This window comes from Gorilla gorilla, chromosome 18, assembly GCF_029281585.2.
Source record: "Gorilla gorilla gorilla isolate KB3781 chromosome 18, NHGRI_mGorGor1-v2.1_pri, whole genome shotgun sequence".
Lineage (NCBI taxonomy): Eukaryota > Metazoa > Chordata > Mammalia > Primates > Hominidae > Gorilla > Gorilla gorilla.
The window spans coordinates 28,216,934-28,238,762 of NC_073242.2; the positions used below are offsets into that span (position 1 = coordinate 28,216,934).

At 50.6% G+C, this 21,829-nt stretch overlaps 1 protein-coding gene across 1 annotated transcript in view; it reads left to right on the plus strand.

Moving 5' to 3' along the window:
• The first annotated feature begins 309 nt into the window (after nucleotides 1–309).
• SBK1 (SH3 domain binding kinase 1) overlaps nucleotides 310–21,829 on the plus strand; it is a 65,277-nt gene continuing 43,757 nt past the window's right edge. The window contains exon 1 of the mRNA XM_004057402.5: nucleotides 310–1,136. Coding sequence (XP_004057450.5) covers nucleotides 1,042–1,136 — 95 coding nt within the window. The 5' untranslated portion in view covers nucleotides 310–1,041. The remainder of the gene's footprint in view (nucleotides 1,137–21,829) is intronic.

A 21,829-nucleotide genomic window follows, 5' to 3' on the forward strand; every position in this document is an offset into this window, starting at 1 on the left:
CCCCCCAACTTCCTGGGGGTACATGTGGAGGGGTCAGGTGGCCCACACACTCCCAAGCCCCGGGAGCCCAGTGCGGCACAGAGACTCATGGGCAGGAGGTGGCACTGAGGGTCCTGCTGCAGCAGCCAGGCTCAGAGCGGGGGCAGGATCAAGGCACCGCCCTTCCCTCTGCTCCCCGAGGCCACTTCGCCACGCTGCCTGGCCGCACCCGCCCGCCCTGCCAGCCTCCCCAGCTCTGGCAGAGAAGGAGTTAACCTCCAGGCTTCTCAGCGTGAATGTGGAGCTATTAATACCCACAGCCCAGCCAGTCTGCCAGAGAAGCCACTGGAGCTGGGGAGAGCAGGGAGCTGGGAGAGCCACCAGTCGCAGCCGAGCCGGGACCGGGACTCCAGGGGTCAGAACTTTTCTCGAGGACAGCGTGGGCACCGTGCCAGCCTCACCTGGCCCTTGCCCGTCTTTCAGCTGCAGGTCCCAACCCTCTCTCCTGGAGGCCACCCATGCCACTCACCCCAGCCAAGGAGAACAAACTTTCTTAGGGAAGGCACCTCTGCGGCCGTGCTGGCTGAACCAGGAGGAGCAGACGGCTGGACAGACAGGGGGACTGGGGCACGGGACACCTGCAAGCCTGCCCTCCTAGTCCTGCCTCTGACAGACAGCCACAGAGTGGGCAGCCGGGGGGCCTAGGGCTCCACAGGGGCAGTTGAGGGGGCACTCCCAGACCTCCGTCTGCCCACCAGCCACCTCGGAATCCAGGTGGCTGGACACTGCTTCCCAGGGCCCAGCCCCGTGGCTGGAACCCCCGCGGGTCAAGACAGGAGCCCCCGCCAGACAGAGCCCCCGGCTCCTCCACCCACCGAGGCGACGGGCAACCTGAGTGAGAAGGCACAGGTGGCGGGCGGGCAAGTGCAGAGCCCTGAAGCCGACGGGCTGCTGACCCTGGAGCGCCCTGGCTCGGGGACTCCTGCCCAGGCTGGCGACGATGCTTCGGAGGCCACCCCTGGCCACCCCTGCCCTGTCCTGGAGCTGCCTCCAGCCTGGCCCATGGGCTGCGGAGTCGATGATGTGCCGGCCTTCTGCTTCGTCTGCTTCCACAGGGAGGAGGAAGAGGAGCTGCTGGAAGAAGTCCCATTGCGGAGGTCAGTGCTCGTGGGTGGCCAGTGGGTGGGCAGCAGGTGGGCACAGCACTCGACCCAGGGTGCCTGTGGGCCTGGCAGTCTTGCTTCAAGTCAATCTCTGTCTGTCCACTGCTTACCACCCACTGCCACTTCCTGCTTCAGATCTCAGATCTCTTACCTGGTTGTTGCCACAGCCTCCTTCCTATCTCCCCCACCCTAGCCCCAGAGTGGCTTTCACGTCCTCTCCCATAGTGAGCATGTCCCTCCCCTGCTCAGAGCCCTCCATGGCTCCCAGCTCCCGTGGGATAAAGTTAACACTCGGCTGAGCATTCAAGGCCTGCGTGATTGGGGCCGACACTCCCCACCTCATCTCACTCTGTTCCCCCATATTCACCTCCAGTGAAACTCTGCCCAGACTTCTCTTCCCCCATTCTCCTCCATCCAGGCCCAGCTGCAACGCTTCCTCCTTCAGGAAGCCCTCCTGGATGTCCCTGTCCCACCCTAACCTGAGAGCCACCTTTCCATCCTGCACTGCAGTGGCACCTAACAGACGTTCCATCTTTGTTGAATTCATACACGAAAATGCGTGCATGTGTATTTGCTTGTGTGTGTGTGTGTGTGTGTGTGTAAAAGAGAGAGGGAGAGAGACAGAATGGTTTGTGTGCCTGCGTGACTGGGTATTGGGGGTGACCGTGTGTGACTGTGAGCCTGTGTACATGCTTGTGGGAGCAGGTATGAGTGCTGCATACCTATGTGGAGGGAAGGGCTGTGCCTGGAGCCCAGTGGGAGTTCAAGCCCTAGAGATCATTGTTCCTTTAGCCAGCTCTCCCCACCCCTACTGCAGGGAAACCCAGGCTCCAGCCAATTGCATTATCCAAGCTGTGACCACAGGCTCTGGGAGTGATCTGCAGGGGAGACGGGTCACCTCTGCTCCAGCCCAACCTGCCTGTGCCTCCATCACTGTCTGAGTCAGCACTACCCTGCCCTGGGTGGGGAGAAGGGTAGGCATGGGCCAAGCCAATTTCCCCCTCCAGGATCCTTCCAGGACAAGTGGGCCAGGCGAGGGCTCCTGGAGCCTGGGCTGGGTTCCTCCCTGACTTTCTCTGTTGGACTCTGGGTGCACAGTTCCCGCTCCGTGGGCCTCTGTCTCCTCATCTGTGAAATGGGAAGATGTTCCCTGCTATGGTTGTCAGCTTAACATTCAACACAGTGACTGGCCACCCACAGACTGCCAGGGCCTGGGCTGGGGACTGGAACCTGGCTCACAGGGTCACAGCCTGCTAGGAGAGACAAAAGAGAAGACAGGTCAGTTCTGCACAGAGTAGTGGGCATCTTGATGGGCGTGGGTGCACAGTGCCTAGGAAGTCAGGAGGCAAAACAGACCACCTCTGCCCACAGGAGCCATCGGAGGCCCACCAGGTCTGTCTTAACGTGCAAGTGCCTTCCCAGGGGTGAGAGAGGCTGAGGAAAGGGCATCGCAGGCAGTGGGAACGGCAAGAGGGAAGGCTTGGTGCAAATAAGAAACAAAGTGTGGATGGTGAGGATGAGGCTGGCAGAACAGGGCCAGATCACAGAGGGCCTGGACGCTGAGCCGGGGACCTGACCCATAGGCAATGGAGCAAGCAATGGGGAAGACTCGAGGCAAAACAGGGGCAAGTGAGGAGAGGCAAGGAAATAATAGGTGCAGAAGGGCTCCTTGCCCTAAGCAAGAACTCCTAAGCAATGGTCTCATGATAGAACCCCATGTTCATAGTGAACACTCAAAATGCTTGTTGAATGAATACATGAATGAATGAACGAATGAATATGACATTGAAAGATAGGGCATCAGGCGGGGTGTGGTGGTTCACACCTGTAACCCCAGACCTTTGGGAGGCCAAGGCGGGTAGATCACTTGAGCTCAGGAGTTCGAGACCAGCCTAGGCAACACAGTGAGACTCCCGTCTACACACACACACACACACACACACACACACACACAAAATTAGCCAGGCATGGTGGCATGCACCTGTAGTCCCAGCTATTCCAGGGGCTGAAGCAAGAGGATCCCTTGAGCCCAGAAGTTCGAGGCTGCACTGAGCTATGATCACGCCCCTGCACTCCAGCCTAGGCGACAGAGTGAGACCCTGTCTCAAAAAAGAGAAAGAGAGAGGGCATGGGAATAATCTGAGTTGAATTGTTAAAAAATACTACACTCCCAGACCCTGCGTCGGAGATTTTGCAGCTTCAGGTCTTAGGATGGATGTGTAATGTTGATCAGTTTCCTCCAGGTGAACAACGTAAGCAAACCAGCATTTGGGAAGCCCCAGAAAGAGACAGGCATAGGCCTTAGGGTTGGCAGCCGTGAAATCCTGCCCCCTCATCCCTCATCCCTTCATCTCCCACCTCCGATTCTGGGGACTCTCTGTAGGGGATGTCTCTCTGCCTCCTGCCCTGGGAGTATGGTAGCCTATGTTTGCAGGAGCTGGTCTCCTTTCTAGCTGGCAGGTTCTGGCCCTTTAAGACCTGGGAGGGGACAGGGCCAGGCTGGGCAGAGACAGTGACCACAGGTGCCAGGTGGTGAAGCTAAAAATACTGAGTGATGTGTCCGCCCAGGCTGCAGGAGCCAGTGCTGGCTGGGGAGGGTGGGACAGAAGGCTCTGGAGTGTTTCTTTGCTGCTGGAGGAGGGGCAGTGGGGCAATGAGGCTGGGTGGGGTCACCTTGGGGGCTTAGAGAAATCTGTGGCTGCCCCCAGCCAACCCCGCCCCGCCTCTCCCAGCCTTGCTCCAGCCCCTGGTAGCCTCCAGGATTCAGTCCTAGAATAGCTGGCTGCCACGTTTAGCAGCCCTGGGCAGGCTAATTCTGGTGCATCCTGCTTCTGTGTGATCCTGGGGAAGTCACTTCTCTTTGGGTCTCTGCAAAATTAAAGAGTTGGACTTTCTCAGGCATTTGTAGGGAAAGAAAGGCAACGAAGGGGGGCAGGTGACCAGTTCACTCCTTTGTGGATTCAGTACATTTTCCCTGAGGCTCCCTGGGGACTGGATGCTGAGGCCACTGCGACGAATGTGACACAGCCATGTCCCTGGAGGGGCTCACAGCCTAGTGAAGACAAAAACAACACACGCTCGAACAGACAGCACAATGTGCTATAATAGAGGTGTGAGCACTGTGCCCTTGGCTTCTGTTGTGGGACAATGCAAGAGACAGCCCCACAGAAAACACATCTGCATTTGATGAAAATTTGTCAGCAAACGCATCACCCACAGTAATGTTCACCAGCCACCTACATCTGGTGTTTTGATGTATTAATTAAGGTGAGGCAAGCTGTTGGAATAAATAAGCTTGGCGATCGTAATGGCTTAACACAGAAGAGCCTTATATTCTGGGTGTGTGTGTGTTTTGGGGTGGGGGTGGTGATGGAGGAGACTCTGCTCCACGTGATCTTTCAGGGATCCAAGCTCCTCTCATCTTGTAACTCTGTCATCACCCACGGCCACTGCTGGATCTTCTGCATCCAGCTTGCAGATGAAGAACAAGAGTGGAGACCACACATGAGGTTTTTATGAACCAAAGCTGGAAATGGCCTCCTTTACTTCTGCCCACATGCATTGGCCAGAACAGCTCATTGCAAGAAAAGCTGGGAAATATAGTCCCGTCTACATGAAAGCATCCAGTACATAATAGATGCCCAATGTGCTCATTCATTCATTCACTCAACAAATTTCGTTGCATAGCTTTTGTGGGCTAGCACCAGAAACTGGACTGAAAATACCATCCCTGCTCTCATGGGGTTTATATCTAATGAGGGAGTCAAACAAAACACAAGTGAACAAATAAACAAATCGTCAAGGTTCAAAGCCCATTGTGAAGGAAATTACCAGGGATGGTGGAGACAGCTGCTTTGCATACGGTAAACAGGGAGGTGAGGATATTTCATCTAAGACCTAGAGAATGAGAAGTAGCCAGCAGTGGGGAGAGGGGTAGTAACAGCAGCTCAGGCAAAGCAAATTGAGAGCAACAGGTAGGCAGGAGCACGGGGAGGGCTCAGTGTAGCCGAGGCAGAGCAAATGACAGGGACAGTGACAAGAGGCAGGGCAGGTGGGACAGGAACAGTCAGGCCACGCAGGCCTTGGCACCCATGGCGAGGAGATGGATTTTGTTCCAGAAGGAATTGGGAAGCCTTTGAGACCTCTTAAATGGGGGAAGTTGTATAATCTGATTGACATTTTAAAGGATATTTCAGGCTATGCTTGGGAGAATCAATGGTGATGGGCCAGAATGAATAGAGGACGCCAACGTGGAGGTCACAGTGGTGGGCGGCTTTGGAGATGGGGAAGTAAGAAAGTGCTTTCTGAACATATTTAGGAGGCTGGGCACAGTGGTTCATGCCTATAATCCCAGCACTTTGGGAGACCAAAACAGGAGGATTGCCTGAGCCCAGGAGCTCCAGACCAGCCTGGGCAACATAATGAGATCCTATCCCTGCAAAAGAAAAATTCTAAAATTAGCCAGGCATGGTGTCATGGGCCTGTAGTCCCAGCTACTCAGGAGGCTGAGGTGGGAGGGTTGCTTGAACCCAGGAGTTTGAGGCTGCAGTGAGCTGTGATTGTGTCACCACACTTTAGCCTAGGCGACACAGCAAGACCCTGTCTCTAAAACTAAAAATAAAATAAAAACAAACAAACATTGGAGACAAATCCACAGAATTTTCTGATGGGTCAGAGGAGGAAGGGAATCCGGGGTGATCTGGGCTTTGGGGATTGCAGAGGTGCATGGGTGATGGGCAGATTCGAGGGAGGAAAAGACTTGGTAAGAACATCAAGAATACAGGCTTACGCCTGTAATCCCAGCACTTTGGGAGGCAGAGGCGGGCGGATCACTTGAGGTCAGGAGTTCAAGACCAGCCTGGCCAACACAGTGAAACCCCATCTCTACTAAAAATACAAAAATTGGCCAGGCATGGAGGCACACACCTGTAGTCCCAGTTACTCAGGAGGCTGAGGCAGGAAAATAGCTTGAACCCGGGAGGCGGAGGTTGCAGAACAGAGATTGCACTACTGCACTCCAGCCTGGGCAATAGAGCGAGACTCCGTCTCAAAAAAAAAAAAAAAATTCCTGCCACAGATATTTTCCACTTGAGAAGCAGGTGAGGTGTCCAAGTGAAGATGTCAAGAGAGGACATCATAATGAGAGTCTGGAGTTCAGAAGAGGAGCCTCTCGGCTGACGGTGGAACTTCAGGGTCATTGGTAAAAAGATGGTGTTGCAAGCCATGAGATCACACGGGAAAGAGGGGAGGGAAGAGGCTCCAGGACAGGGCCCTGAGGACTCCGCGGTATTGAGATCATGTGGAGGAGAAGCCAGCGAGGGAGGCAGAGAAGGAGCAGCTGGGAAAGTGGGAGGGAAACTGAGAGCCTGGGCAGTCACGGAAACCAAGGAAGTGTCGAGAGGAGAGGGGGCGTGGTCCACCTGCTTCAAAGATGTGAGCAGTCCAGGGAAACGAGATTAGATTCAGCTGCCAGGCGCATTGGAACACGCCTGCAATCCCAGCACTTTGGGAGGCCGAGGCAGGAGGATTGCTTGAACCCAGGATTCGAAACCAGCCAGGGAAACATAGGGAGACCCCCATCTCTACAAAAAGTGAGAGAGAAAAAAAAATAGGGCTTGTGCGATGGCTCACAGCTGTAATCCCAGCACTTGAGGAGGCAGAGGCAGGAGGATCACTTAAGGCCAGGAGTTTGAGACTAGCCTGGGCAACATGAGACCCCCATCTCTATAAAAAAAAAAAGAAAGAAAGAAAAGCCGGGCATCATGGCACATGTCTGTAGTTCCAGCTACTCAGGAGGTTGAGGTGGGAGGGTTGCTTGAACTTGGGAGATCGAGGTTACATCGAGCCATGATGGCGCCGCTATAGTCCAGTCTGGGAGACAGAGCAAGACTCTGTCTCATAAATAAATAAATAAATACTAGCCGGGCATGGTGGCATGCACCTGTAGTCCTAGCTACTTGGGAGGAGGCTAAGGCAGGAGGATTGCTTGAGCCCAGGAGTTCAAGGTTACAGTGATTGTACCACTGCACTCCAGCCTGGGCAACAGAGGAAGACCCTATCTCTAAAAAATATAAAAATTAAAATTAAAAACATAAATAATTTTTTAAAAAAGAAAAAAGATAGATTTAGTGATGTAGAAGTCAAGAGTGACTTTGATAAGAATGCATCATGAAGCCTGGCACGTTTGGCTCACTCCTGTAATCCCAGCACTTTGGGAGAGTGAGGCAGGCGGATCACTTGAGGTCAGGAGTTCGAGACCAGCCTGGCCAACATGATGAAACCCTATCTCTACTAAAAATACAAAAATTAGCCCCGCATGGTGGCACGCACCTGTAATCTGAGCTACTCGGGAGGCTAAGGCAGGAGAATAGCTTGAACCTGGGAAGTGGAGGTTGTAGTGAGCCAATATTGTACCACTGCACAGAGCGAGACTCTGTCTCAATTAAAAAAAAAAAGAATGCAAACATGAAGCAGTGGAAACAAAACCAGGTTTGATGTGGTTAAAGAAGGAAGATTGAACACACACATGTAATTTCTCTGTATCCTAAAGCCCCATTGAAAGGACAGTGAGGCTGAGTGCAGTGGCTCACAACTGTAACCCGACACCTTGGAAGGCAGAGGCGGAAGGATCACTTGAGCCCAAGAGTTCAAGACCACCCCGGGCAAGACCCTGTCTCTACAAAAAAAATTTTAAAAATTACCTGGGCATAGTGGCACGTATCGGTATTCCCAGCTCCTGGAGAGGCTGAGGTGGGAGGATCGCTTGAGCCCAGGAGTTCAAGGCTGCAGTGAGCTATGATCACACCACTGCACTCAACCCTAGGTGACAAAGGGAGACCCTATCTCTTACAAAAAGAAAAGAAAAGAAAAAGGATAGTGAGTGGACTTTTTAAGGTGTGTGCATCAGTGTTTTATTGCTTCCATAACAAATTGCCATAAACTGAGTTGCCTTAAACTAAACAAATTAATTCTTACGGTTTTATATGTCAAAACTGACACAGATCTCACTGAGCTGAAATCAAAGTGTTGACAGGACGGCTCTAGGAAGCTCTTCCTGGAAGGGCTTTCTGGATACTACAGGCAAGAACCCATTTCTTTGATTTTTCCATCTTCCAAAAGGTACCTGCATGCCTTGGCCCGTGACCACCTCCCTCCAGCAAGGTAGCATCTCTCTGATTTCTCATCACATCACTTTCTTTTTTCTTTTCTTTCTTTTTTTTTTTTTTTTTTAAAAAAAAACAGGATCTTGCTCTGTAGCCCAGGCAGAAGTGCAATGGCCCAATCAGGATTGCTGCAGCCTTGACCTTCTGGGCTCAAGTGGTCCTCCCTCCTTAGTCCCCCAAGTAGCTGGGACTACAGACATGCGCCACACACCACAGCTAATTTAAAATTTTTTTTTTCAGACAGAGTCTCACTCTGTCGCCCAGGCTGGAGTGCAGTGGTGCGATCTCAGCACACTTCAACCTCTGCCTCCAGGGTTCAATCAATTCTCCTGCCTCAGCCTCCTGAGTAGCTGGGATTATGGGTGTGCACCACCACACCTGGCTATTTTTTTTATTTTTAGTAGAGACACCGTTTCACCATGTTGGCCAAGCTGGTCTCAAACTCCTGACCTCAGGTGATCCACCCACCTCAGCCTCCCAAAGTGCTGGGATTGCAGGCTTGAGCCACTGCACCTCGCCTAATTTTTAATTTTTTATAAAGATGGGGTGGGGGGAGGCGGAGGCATCTCACTATGTGGCCCAGGCTGGTCTCGAACTTCCGAGCTCAAGTGATCCTCCTGCCTCAGTTTCCCAAAGTGCTGGGATTACAGGCGTGAGCCACTATTCGTGGCGTATCACTTTCTCTGACCACACCTGGGAAAGGTTTTCACAATTCATGTGATTAGATTGGGCTCACCTGAATTATCCAGACTGATCTCCCCTTCTCAAGCTTCTTAACCTTAATCACATTTGCAAAGTCCCTTTTGCCATGGAAGGTAACATGTTCACGGCTAATGGAGATTAGGACACGGATGTTTGCAGGGGGCCATTGTTCTGCCTAACACAGCATGAAGCAGTGAGAACTAATCAACTGAAAATGGAGAAAATAGCAACACCATTTTGGAATCTGGAAGATAAATGAACACGTGGTAATAACTGACTTAGCAGGCTGAGGAATTTGCACTTTAAGTGAACCCTAAACTGGGGTTAGGACAGGCCAAGGAGTATAATCTATACTGCCAAATCCCTGAAAGGTGCTGGCATTAATAGCCTAAGTACCTCTGGAAATAAGAGTAAAGCTGGGGCTGAACCCCAGGAGGACTAGGGTAAGAAGGGCTTAAATCCTCAAATGTCCTTGCGGCCAGGCGCAGTGGCTCATGCCTGTAATCCCAGCGCTTTGGGAGGCTGAACTGGGAGGATTGCTTGAGGCCAGGAGTTCAAGACCAGCCTGAGCCACATAGCAAGACCTTGTCTCTAAAAAAAGGTAAAAATTAACCAGGCGTGGTGGTGTGCACCTGTAGTCCCAGCTACTTGGGGGGCTGAGGTGGGAGGATTGCTTGAGCCTAGGAGTTTGAGACCAGCCTGGGCAACATGGTGAGACCCCATCTTTATAAAACAGTTTTGTTCATTCCTGGAGGTCCCTCTCCCTGTCAAATAGCATCCAGTTTTTGTTTCATAGTTATAGTATATTTTCTTAAATATCTAAATATAGTAGTAACAGTTCTGGGGGTTTTTTGGTTTTTGTTTTTGTTTAGAGATAGAGTCTCACCCTGTCAACTAGGCTGGAGTGCAGTGGTGGGATCAGGGCTCACTGCAGCCTCCACTTCTGGGGTTCAAGCAATCCTCCTACCTCAGCCTCCTGAGTAGCTGAGATCACAGGTGTGCACCACCACACCTGGCTAATTTTTAAAAATGGGTTTGTTTTTTTTTTTTGTAAAGATGGGTCTCACTATGTTGCCCAGAAATCAAAACTATTGGCCAGGCTCGGTGGCTCATACCTGTAATCCCAGCACTTTGGGAGGCTGAGGCGGGTGGATCACCTGAGGTCAGGAGTTCGAGACCAGCCTGGCCAAAATGGCAAAACCCTGTTTCTACTAAAAATACAAAAATTAATCAGGCATGGTGGCACATGCCTGTAGTCCCAGCTACTCAGAAGGCTGAGACACGAGAATTGCTTGAACCTGGGAGGCGGAGGTTGCAGTGAGCCGAGATCGCACCACTGCACTCCAGTCTGGGTGACAGAGCGAGACTCTGTCTCGAAAAAAAAAGAAGGAAAAAAGAGCTAGGCAGCCACTTTGGTGTTGATCCAGCAGTCTTGGCCAACCTATAGAGGAGCTCAAGAGCAAACATTGTCCAGGAGAGGAGCCCCGGTGTCCCCACTGTCCCCACTGTCCTCAGTCATTGGCTGGAGCTGCCCAACAAGACCTTAGTTTTGGCTCAAATGCTGTGGCAGATCTCAAAGACAGTGTAGTTGAAGGCTGTCAGCCAACTGCAATCCTCAAAGCCAAATAGCAAGTTCTTTCTTTTTTTTTTTTTTTTTTTGAGATGGAGTCTTGCTCTGTCACCCAGGCTGGAGTGCAAGGGTGCAATCTTGGCTCACTGCAACCTCTGCCTCCTGGGTTCAAGCGATTCTCCTGCCTCAGCCTCCTGAGTAGCTGGGATTAAAAGCGCCCGCCACCATGCCTGGCTCACTTTTGTATTTTTTAGTAGAGGTGGGGTTTCACCATGTTAGTCAGGCTGGTCTCGAATTCCCGACCACAGGTGATTCACCAGCCTCGGCCTCCCAAAGTGCTGGGATTACAGGTGTGAGCCACCATGCCTGGCCTGCAAGTTCTTTCTTGAAAGGAGAACCAAGCAGCCACCTCCATGACTACTACAGATGGGAAATAGGAAAGAAAGGGTATGAAGATTAGAGGATCAGTGCAGGCATCCCACATCTGAACAAAGGAGCTCCAGAAAGACAGTAGAGAGGAGAGGAAATAGTCAAAAAAATGTTTCCAATATTTCTTAGGACTGAAGGGCCTGAGTTTCCTGATTAAAAGAGCCCACGGAGTGACCATCCAAAGGATAAAAATAGGCTGGGTGTGGTGGCTCATGCCTGTAATCCCAGCACTTTGGGAGGCCAAGGCAGCAGGATCAGTTGAGGTCAGGAGTTTGAGACCAGCCTGGCCTACATGGTAAAATCCCATCTCTACTAAAAATACAAAAAAAAAAATTAGCTGAGAGTGGTGGCACGCACCTGTAGTCCCAGCTACTCTCAAGGCTGAGGCACGAGAATCGCTTGAACTTGGGGGGTAGAGGTTGCAGTGAGCCAAGATTGCACCACTGCACTCCAGCCTGGGTGACAGAGCAAGACTCCGTCTCAAACAAACAAACAAACAAACAAACAAAAACAAAGGATAAAAATAGACCCATGCCAAAGCCAATCGCCAGTAAATTTCAAAACACTGGGACAAGAAGAAAATTCTCCAAAATTGTATAGAGTATCAAGAATCATAATGGCATCGGACTTCTCAACAGCAATCCTGGAAACGAGAAGACAATGAACTATGTTTTTTCTGTTTTTGTTTTTGTTTCTTTGAGACACAGTCTTGTGCTCTGTCGCCAGGCTGGAGTGCAGTGGCGTGATCTCCACTCAACCTCCGCCTCCCAGGTTCAAGCGATTCTCCTGCCTCAGCCTCGAGAGTAGCTGGGACTACAGGCGCACACCCCCACAGCCAGATAATTTTTGTATTTTTAGTAGAGATGAGGTTTCACCATGTTGGCCAGGATGGTCTCGATCTCTTGATCTTGTGATCCACCCACCTCGGCCTCCCAAAGTGCTGGAATTACAGGCGTGAGCCACCACGATCTGCCGGAACTATGTTTCCAAAAGTAGAAAAGAAAATTATTTTCAGCCTAGAATTATTATTATTATTATTATTATTACTAAAGACAGGGTTTTGCTCTGTCACCCAGGCTACAGTGCAGTGGCACAATCATGTCTCACTGCAGTCTCAACCTCCTGAGCCCAAATGATCCTCCTATCTGAGCCTCCTGGGTACCTGGGATCACAGGCAGTGCCACCACACCCAGCCAATTTTTTAATTTTTGTAGAAACAGGGTTTTACCATGTTGCCCAGGCTGGTCTTGAACTCCTGGCTCAAGTGATCCTCCCATTTCAGCCTCCCAAAGTGCTGGGATTACAGGCATGAGCCACCGTGCCCAGCCCTCAGCATAGAATTCAATACTTAGCCAAACTACTAATAAAGTGAGAGTAGAAAAAACAATATTTTCAGATTGGCAAGAGCTCAAAAATTTTACCTCCTATGCACCCTTTCTTATTTATTTATTTATTTTTTTGAGATGGAGTCTTGCTTTGTTGCCCAGGCTGGAGTGCAACAGCGTGATCTCCGCTCACTGCAAGCTCTGCCTCCCGGGTACACGCCATTCTCCTGCCTCAGCCTCCTGAGTAGATGGGACTACAGGCGCCCGCCACCATGCCTGGCTAATTTTTTGTACTTTTAGTAGAGACGGGGTTTCACCATGTTAGCCAGGATGGTCTCGATCTCCTGACCTTGTGATCCACCCGCCTCAGCCTCCCAAAGTGCTGGGATTACAGGCGTGAGCCACTGCACCCGGCCTACGCACCCTTACTTGAGAAAGCTACTGGAGGATGTACTCCACTAAAATAAGGGAGTAAACCAAGTAAAACAAGAAATAGTAAACAAGAAAAACAATAAAGAGTAAGACCTGGGCCAGGAGTAGTGGCTCACACCTGTAATCTTAGCACTTTAAGAGGCCAAAGCAGGCAGATCACCTGAGGTCAGGAGTTGAAGACCAGCCTGGCCAACATGGTGAAACCCCATTTCTACTAAAAATACAAAAATTAGCTGGGCATGGTGGCACACGCCTGTAATCCCAGCTACTCGGGAGGCTGAGACAGGAGAATCACTTGAACCTGGGAGGCGGAGGTTGCAGTGAGCCAAGATCACACCACTGCACTCCAGGCTGGGTGACAGAATGCGACTCCGTCCCCCCACCCCCAAAAAAGAGAGTAACATCTGGACTCCAGGAAACAGGAATTGAATGTAAGAGAGAGGAGAAGGGAATCTCGCAGTTCACACTCAAATAAGAGAAGAGATCTCTTCAAGGAGATGAAACTGATAGAATACCTAATGTCTTTGAATTTTGGAGACATTTACACAAGTAGGGGAGAATATGGGTTGACTGATATATAAACATGTAGGTAAACAAGGACTCCCCTCTCCAAAAAATGTTATCAAACCCAGGAAAACTGAAACTTTTGAACAGAAAAGGGAAAGAAATTTAAAATGAAAATTTCTGCCCTGCAAAAGACTCTGCCAAGAGAATGTGAAGAGAAGCCATAGAATGGCAGAAAATATCAAGTGCTCCTTGGTATTTACCCAAATAAGTTGAAAATTTACGCCCACAGAAAATCCTGCACATGAATATTTGCTAGTTTCGTTTTACTGTGGTAAGGACACTTAATATGAGATTTGTCCTCCTAACATATTTTTAAATGTACAATACACGTATAATACATGGTTGTTTTATTTGAGACATGGTCTTACTCTGTTGCCGAGGCTGGAGTACAATCACAGCTCACTGCAGCCTCCATCTCCTGGGCTCAAGCAATCCTCCATCCTCAGCCTCCAGAGTAGCTGGGACTACAGATGCATGCCACCATGTCCAGTTAATTTTTAAATTTTTTATAGGGACAGAGTTTCGCTATGTTGTCCAGGCTGGTTTCGAACTCCTGGGCTCAAGTGGTCCTCTAGCCTCAGCCTCCCAAAGTGCTGGGATTCCAGGTGTCAGCCCCTGGTACAGAGTTACACAGCAGCTCTTTAGAGCTTATTCATCTTGCTTTATTGAATCTTTATGCCTACTGATGAGCTATTCCCCAATTTCTTCTGCAACTCTGACAACTATAGAACCAAAATCTAGGAATTAGACTTCTTTAGATATCCCATATAAGTGGAATTATGAGATATGTGTCCTTCTGTGACTTATTTTGCTTTGCATAATGTCCTTGAGTTTCATCTATGTTGTCACATATTTTTTTTTCTTTCTTTCTTTTTTTTTTTTTTTTTTTTTTGAGACGGAGTCTCACTCTGTCACCCAGGCTGGAGTGCAGTGGCGTGATCTTGGCTCACTGCAACCTCCGCCTCCCAGGTTCAAGCGATTCTTCTGCCTCAGCCCCCTGAGTAGCTGGGACTACAGGCATGCACCACCACGCCTGGCTAATTTTTGTATTTTTAGTAGAGATAGGGTTTCACCATATTGGCCAGGCTGGTCTCGAACTCCTGACCTTGTGATCCACCCACCTCGGCCTCCCAAAGTGCTGGGATTACAGGCGTGAGCCACCATGCCTGGCCTGTCATCGCATATTTTTAAGGCTTAATTGTAGTAGTCCCTGTTGCATGTATAGATCACATTTTTTTCATCCATTCAACCCATTTGGGTTATTTCTACATTTGGCTATTGTGAATATTGTTGTAAAGAACACAGGAGTGCTAATACCATTTTGAGAATTATTTTTTTCTTTTTTTAGAGACAGGGTCTCATTATGTTGCCCAGGCTGGTCTCGAACTCATGGCCTCAAGCAGTCCCTTCACTTTGGACTCCCAAAGTGCTGGATTAAAGGTGTGAGCCACCGCACCTGGCCTCTCTTTCAGATTTTTTTTTTTTTTTTCTTTTGAGACAGAGTTTCTTTCTTATTGACCAGGCTGGAGTGCAATGGCGCAGTCTCGGCTCACTGCAACTTCCGCCTCCTGGGTTCAAGCAATTCTCCTGCCCCAGACTCCCAAGTAGCTGAGATTACAGGCGTGAGCCCCCATGCCCAGCTAATTTTTGTATTTTTAGTAGAGACAGGGTTTCACCATTTTGGCCAGGCTGGTCTCAACAAACTCCTGACCTCAGGTGATCCACCTGCCTCGGCCTCCCAAAGTGCTGGGATTACAGGCATGAGCCACCATGCCCGGCCATAGGTTGTCTTTTCACTGTGTAGATTGTTTCTTTTGCTAAGCAGAAGCTTTTTAGTTTGATGTAGTCCCACTTGTCTATTTCATTTTTTTGCAGAGATGGGGTTATGCCGTGTTGCCCAGGCTGGTCTTAAACTCCTGAGCTCAAGCAGTCCACCCACCTTGGCCTCCCACAGTGCTGGGATTCCAGGCGAGAGTCCCTGCGCCCAGCCCCACTTGTCTATTCTTGTTTTTGCTGCCTGTTTTTGGTGTCATATCTGCACATGAATATTTATAGCAGCTTTATTCATAATTGCCAAAACTTGGAAGAAACCACAATGACAATGTCCTTCCATAGGTACACCCATACAATGGAACATTCAGTGATAAAATGAGCCAGCCACCCAAAAGACACAGAGGAACCTTAAATGTGTATTGCTACGTGAAAGAAGCCAGTCTGAAAAGTACTATCTGACTCCAGTGATATGACATTCTGGAAAAACCAAAACTAAAGAGAATAAAAAGATCAGTGGTTGCCAGGGGGCTGGCGGGAGAGAGGGAGGGATGAAGAGGTACAGCATGGTGGATTTTTAGGGCAGTGAAACTATTCTGTATGATACTGAGAGGGTGGACCTGTAACATACATTTGTCAAAACCCATGGAACTCTACAAAACAAAGAATGAGCCCCGATGATGTAACATATGAACTTTAGTTAGCAACTATGTATCAATCTTGGTTCATCAGTTTTAACAAGTGCACCACGCTGATACAAGATGTTAGTGGTAGGAGAAATTTGTTGGGAGGAGACGAAGTATACTACAAAACAAAGTCTCTTGGTCAATTCAAACGCGTTCTGCTCAGGCCAGGTGCGATGACTCACACATGTAATCCCAGCACTTTGGGACGCCGAGGAAGGCAGAGCACCCGAGGTCTGGAGTCCAAGACCGGCCTGGCCAACATGGTGAAACCCCGTCTCTACTAAAAATACAAAAAAATTAGCCAGGCATGGTGGTGGGTGCCTGTAATCCCAGCTATTCGGGAGGCTGAGGCAGGAGAATCGCTTGAACCCAGGAGGCGGAGGTTGCAATGAGCCGAGATCGAGCCACCGCACTCCAGCCTGGGTGAGAGAGTGAGACTCTGTCTCAAAAAATAAAAAGAAACACTTTCTGCTCAATTGTTCTGTAAGCCTAAAACTACTCTAAAATATAAAGCCTATTATTAAAAAAAAAAAAAGAAAAAAAAAGAGAAAGGAATCATAGTGTTCCACACAGAGCTGTAAATAACGTTTCCACAATATGTAAACATTTCCAGTCTTACCAATGTTATAATGCAACTGTAATGTGAGGGGGGATAGGATGTGGGAGTGGGTGGGAGAGGGAGTGGATGGACATAAGGAGCTAAATCCTCTTCTCCCAAAGTGGGAGGTTGGTAAGGAATGCCTAAAACTGGAAAAGAAGCAATGTAAACATGGTATGTAGGAAATGTGGAGGTAAAAATGACTAATCACGAGCTAAAAGAGTTGAGATGGTTGTCCTTATGAAGTGGGAAAAGGGGCCAGGCGTGGTGGCTCATGCTGTAACCCCAGCAGTTTGGGAGGCCAAGGCAGGAGGATCTCTAGAGGGCTGAAGTTCAAAACCAGCCAGGGCAATATAGTGAAACCCTCCCCCATCTCTACAAAAAATTACAAATTAGCCAGTCACTGGGGCTTGTGCCTGTGGTCCCAGCTACACAGGAGGCTGAAGCGGGAGGACTGCTACAGTGAGCCGTGATCACACCAATGCACACCAGCCCGGGTGACAGAGCGAGACTCCATCTCTTAAAAAATAAGTGAGAAATAGGGGTGAGGCTGCCCCTGTGCGTTGATTCTAAACAATGGGCATATCTAACTTGAATACAAATTAAAAGTATATTTTCTATATGTATATAAGAAGAGAAGAAATAATAAGAACAAACAAAAGAGACTGGGAAGTTGCAGAGCAGAGAGAAGGAAGCCAGTTCCATCAAGAAGCTTCGTTCAGGGGCCCAGAAATGGCTCAAGACGTGGGTCAGGAGAAGACGCCAGAGCCTTGGTGCCCATGAGAAAGTCCTGGAAAAAGAATGAGGGGGTCCCGGTGCAGTGGCTCATGTCTGTAATTCCAGCACTTTGAGAGGCCAAGGTAGGTGGATCGTTTGAGCCCAGGAGTTCAAGACCAGCCTTGGCAACGTGACGAAACCCTGAGTCTACAAAAAATAAGAAAATTAGCCAACCATGGTGCATACCTGTAGTAACAGCTACTCAGGAGGCTGAGGTGGGAGGATCGCTTAAGTCCAGGAGTTAGAGGCTGCAGTGAGCTATGATTGCACCACTGCACTCCAGCACTCTGGCCTGGGTGACAGAGGAAGACCCTGTCTCAAAAAAAAGGAAGGAAGGAAGGAAGGAAGGAAGGAAGGAAGGAAGGAAGGAAGGAAGGGGTAAAGAAAAAGAAAAAGAAAGAATGAGGAGGACGGAGTGGGGAAGAAGGGAACCTCTGAAGAAACTGGGTCCCTGTAGCCCCTCAGGGGAAGGGTCCTTCTGCCACTGAAGCGGATGGAAGACGTGGAGGAGGAGGGAGGCTGGAGGAGGGGTTGTGGTTTGATGGCGGAGGCAGTGGAAATGCATCTCATCCATCTGTTTTCTCAGCGAAGTGGGAGCCACGGTTTGTTTGAGGAGAGAGGAGGAGGTGGGAAGTCATCCCAGACCTTGCTACAGAGTGGGCTCCACGGACAGCAACGTCAGCACCCCTGGGGGCTGGCGGGGTGGAATGCGGAATCTCGGGCCTCACCAAGACCCCTAGGAGACTCACAGGCGAATTACAGTTTCAGAAGCTGCTCAGAAAGGGCAGGAAAAAGCAACTGGGAGGCATAGTGAGGGCGGAGGTTGGGGGCACTCTGCTGAGTGCCTCTCCAAGACCCGCGCCCCTGAATGAGAAGGGGCACTGGCAGCTGCGGGGTGACCCTCCCAGGCAGTGTTGGCTTGCTTGGTGCAGGCAGAGAGCAGATGCCTGGCTAGCGCTGTGCCAGGTTGGTCCTATAGCAGGACAGGTGGGCATGGGAGTGGGCGTGTTTTCCAGGAGGCCATCGTGGTGGTGGCAGAAGGGGGTTGCTGGGTAGTGAGAAAGTGCTGCAGGTGGTGGATTGAAGTTTTTATTTTATTTATTTATTTATTTATTTATTTAGAGGCGGAGTCTCACTCTGTTGCCCAGGCTGGAGTGCAGTGGTGCGATCTTGGCTCACTGCAACCTCCGCCTCCCGGGTTCAAGTGATTCTCCTGCCTCAGCCTCCCGAGTAGCTGGGACTACAGGCGCCCGCCACCACGCCCGGCTAATTTTTTGTATTTTTAGTAGAGACAAGGTTTCACCGTGTTAGCCAGGATGATCTCGATCTCCTGACCTCATGATCCGCCTGCCTCGGCCTCCCAAAGTGCTGGGATTACAGGCGTGAGCCACCGCTCCCGGCCGGTGGATTGAAGCTGATGCCTGCAGGTACCAGGGCAAGCGATGAAGAGGATAGAAGGGCAGAGCAGAGCGGGGAGTGCCTGAAATAGAGAACTCAGAGCAGGTGAGGTGTGGGGTCGTTACGCAGGCTGGGGTGTGGGCCTGGGAGCGGTGGCCAAGGGGCTTGCAGAGGAGAGGGTCGAAGGGGACGGGAGGAGGTCAGGGAGCTGAGAGGCTGCTGAGAACTCCTCTGTTCTCTGAGGTTTGTACCCCACAAACCTAAAGATGGTGAGAGAGGAAACGGATTCATTTGCTCTGGGGTGTGGCTGCGTGGGGACTTTTGAAAGCTCCCCGGAGTTTGAGAACCACGGTGTAAACATAGAGACAGAGAGAGAGAAAAAAAAAAAAAAAAAAAGACAACAGGGGAGTAACAAGAAGGCACTCTAAGGTGGGAAACGGTGGCTCACGCCTGTAATCCCAGTGCTTTGGGAGGCCCAGGCGGGAAGATCACTTGAAACCAGGAGTTTGAGACCAGCCTGAGCAATACAGTGAGACCCCCGTCTCTACAAAAAATTAAATTAGCCGAGCATGATAGTGCTCGTCTGTAGTCCTGAGGCAAGAGGATCGCATGAGCCCAGGAGGTGGAAGCTGCAGTGAGCCATGATCACACCTCTGCACTCCAGACTGGGCGACAGTGAGACCCTTTCTCCAAAATACAAATTTTAAAAGGTACTCTGGGGCTGGCACAGACCGAGGACCTCGAGTGGACCAGCTGGGGAGGGGATTCATGTCCTGGGTTGTGGGCGATCAGAAGATGGAAATGTCGTGGTCTTGCCCTCGAGAACCAGATAGAACAGAGACAGAGACAGAGCGCGCGCCGCGGTCCCTCAGATCGTCCTGCACTACGGCGAAGCGGCCACTAGAGGGCGTGCTGTGCTCACATATGCGGACCGGCCAGCAAGCGGCGGATTCCGCGGACAAAGTCTCTTGTTTAGCCACAGAACCCTGGGCTTGGCCCCAGGCCCGCTACGTCCGGGCCGTGTGGCCTCAGCCAGGTTACACAAAAGCTCTGTGACCCTGTTTGGTCAGCCATAAAATGGGCACAGCTATAAGTCCGACCTTCTAAGGTGGTGTGAGGATGCCCGAGGCCACGCAGGTAGAGCAGCGTCCAGTAGGGAACGAATGGCCCCGCGAGAAGGGGAGGCTTCGCCATGGCCTCCGTCTCTCTCCGCTTCTCCTGCAGCTCCTCCGCCCAGCCCTCCCCAGGCCACATCCGGTCCCGGGAGAGAGACTGAGATCGACTTTGGGGCAGGGGAGAGCAGGGGGAGGTAGGCAGTGTCTAGGACAGGGAAAGAGAGGAGGCAGCCACCTCCCTCACCCCACCCCACCTCACCCACCCCGCCTTTGTTTTAGAGGCAGGATCCTGCTCTGTCACCCAGGCTGGAGTGCAGTGTCCTGATCCCGGCTCACTGCATCCTCAACCTCCCAGGCTCAAGCGATCCTCCTGCCTCAGTCTTCTGAGTAGCTGGGACTACAGGCAGGTGTCACCACGCCTGAGAAATTTTTAATTATTATTTTATTTTATTCTATTCTATTTTATTTATTTATTTATTTATTTTGAGACAGAGTCTTACTCCATCACCCAGGCTGAGTTCAATGGCGCGATCTCAGCCCCAGTTTGAAATTCTTAATAATTTCATCTTTGAATTTGTAAGGGGAGTCTGATGAGCCGGTGGGGCATGTGCCCAGGCCTTGGAGCCCCTGCCTCATACCAGGCATGATCACACTCTGACCACCTCCCATAGGCAGGTTCTCAGCCAACTACTCACCCCGACAACAGTCACCACTGCTGCCGTTTGTCCCCAGCCAGGGGCCTGGGTGAGGGCAGGATCGGTGTCAGGTGTACAGCGACGTGGTCCCAGGCACCTGTGAGGTCTGCACTTGCCCCATCAACCTCCCTGTGCCCAAAGGAGCATGACATTAGAAAGGAAAAAAGGGCCGGCCGTGGTGGCTCATGCCTGTAATCTCAGCACTTTGGGAGGCCAAGGCGGGTGGATCACTTGAGGTCAGGAGTTCAAGACTAGCCTGACCAACATGGTGAAACCCGCTCTCTACCAGATGTGGTGGTGTGCACCTGTAATCCCAGCTACGCGGGAGTCTGAGGCAGGAGAATCACTTGAACCCAAGAGGCGGAGGTTGCAGAGCCCCAAGATGGCACCATTGCACTTCACCCTGCTGGGTGACACAGCGAGACTCTGTCAAAAAAAAAAAAAAAAAGGAAAGGAAATAAAAAACACCATCACACAGCTGGGCGCTATGGCTCATGCCTGTGGTCCCAGCACTTTGGGAGTCTGAGGTGGGAGGATCACTTGAGCCCCAAAGTTCAAGGCTGCAGTGAGGTATGATTGCACCACTGCACTCCAGCCTGGGACAACAGAGCAAGATCTGGTCTCTAAAAAACCAAACCAAAAAAAAAAAAAAAAACCACCATCACAGGCTGGGAGAAAGAGACTGAGGGAAAAAGGAAGAAGCTTTTGTTTCTGCTCTCAGAAATAAGAGGCCCCACGTTTAAATTTCTCTGGGTCCCGCATTCTGTCACGGGCACAGGTTCAACTACTTTCACCTCGAAAACTGTCAGTGCTCCATCATGGGAGCCGTGGTTATTTAGGATCCTATGGTTAGAGAGAAACAGGACAAGCAAGACAAAGCCCAGGGGCCCCAGGGACAGCTGGTGGCCTTCGAGGTGACTGGTGCCAGGCCTGGAGACCACATTCCCCTGCCCTCCCAAGGATCCTGAGTCCAGGGTCAGCACTGAGGGCAGCAGGCTGGGGATGAGCCCCTTCCTCCCCGGACCTCAGTTGTCCCACTGTGCATGGGGAGGCGGCTGGCTTCCAGCAGGGACAGCGGGTGAGGACGTCTTTGTAAACTGAAGCACGGGGGGACTTGTGGGCAGCAGCGATGGTTCTTGACCTGCCAGAGATTGCCATGGTTGCTCTGAAGGGTCCCAGAGTCAGGGGCTCAATTGCTAGGTTTATTTATTTATTTATTTTGAGCAGAGTCTTGCTCTATTGCCCAGGCTGGAATACAGTGGCACAAACATAGCTCACTGAAACCTCAAACTCCTGGCTCAATCTGGCCACCATGCCTCCCTAATTTGAAAAAAACTATATATATATATGTGTGTGTGTGTGTGTGTGTGTGTATACGTATATATACATATATATGTACATATATGTATATATACGTATACGCATATACGTATATACATATATACGTATATATGTGTATA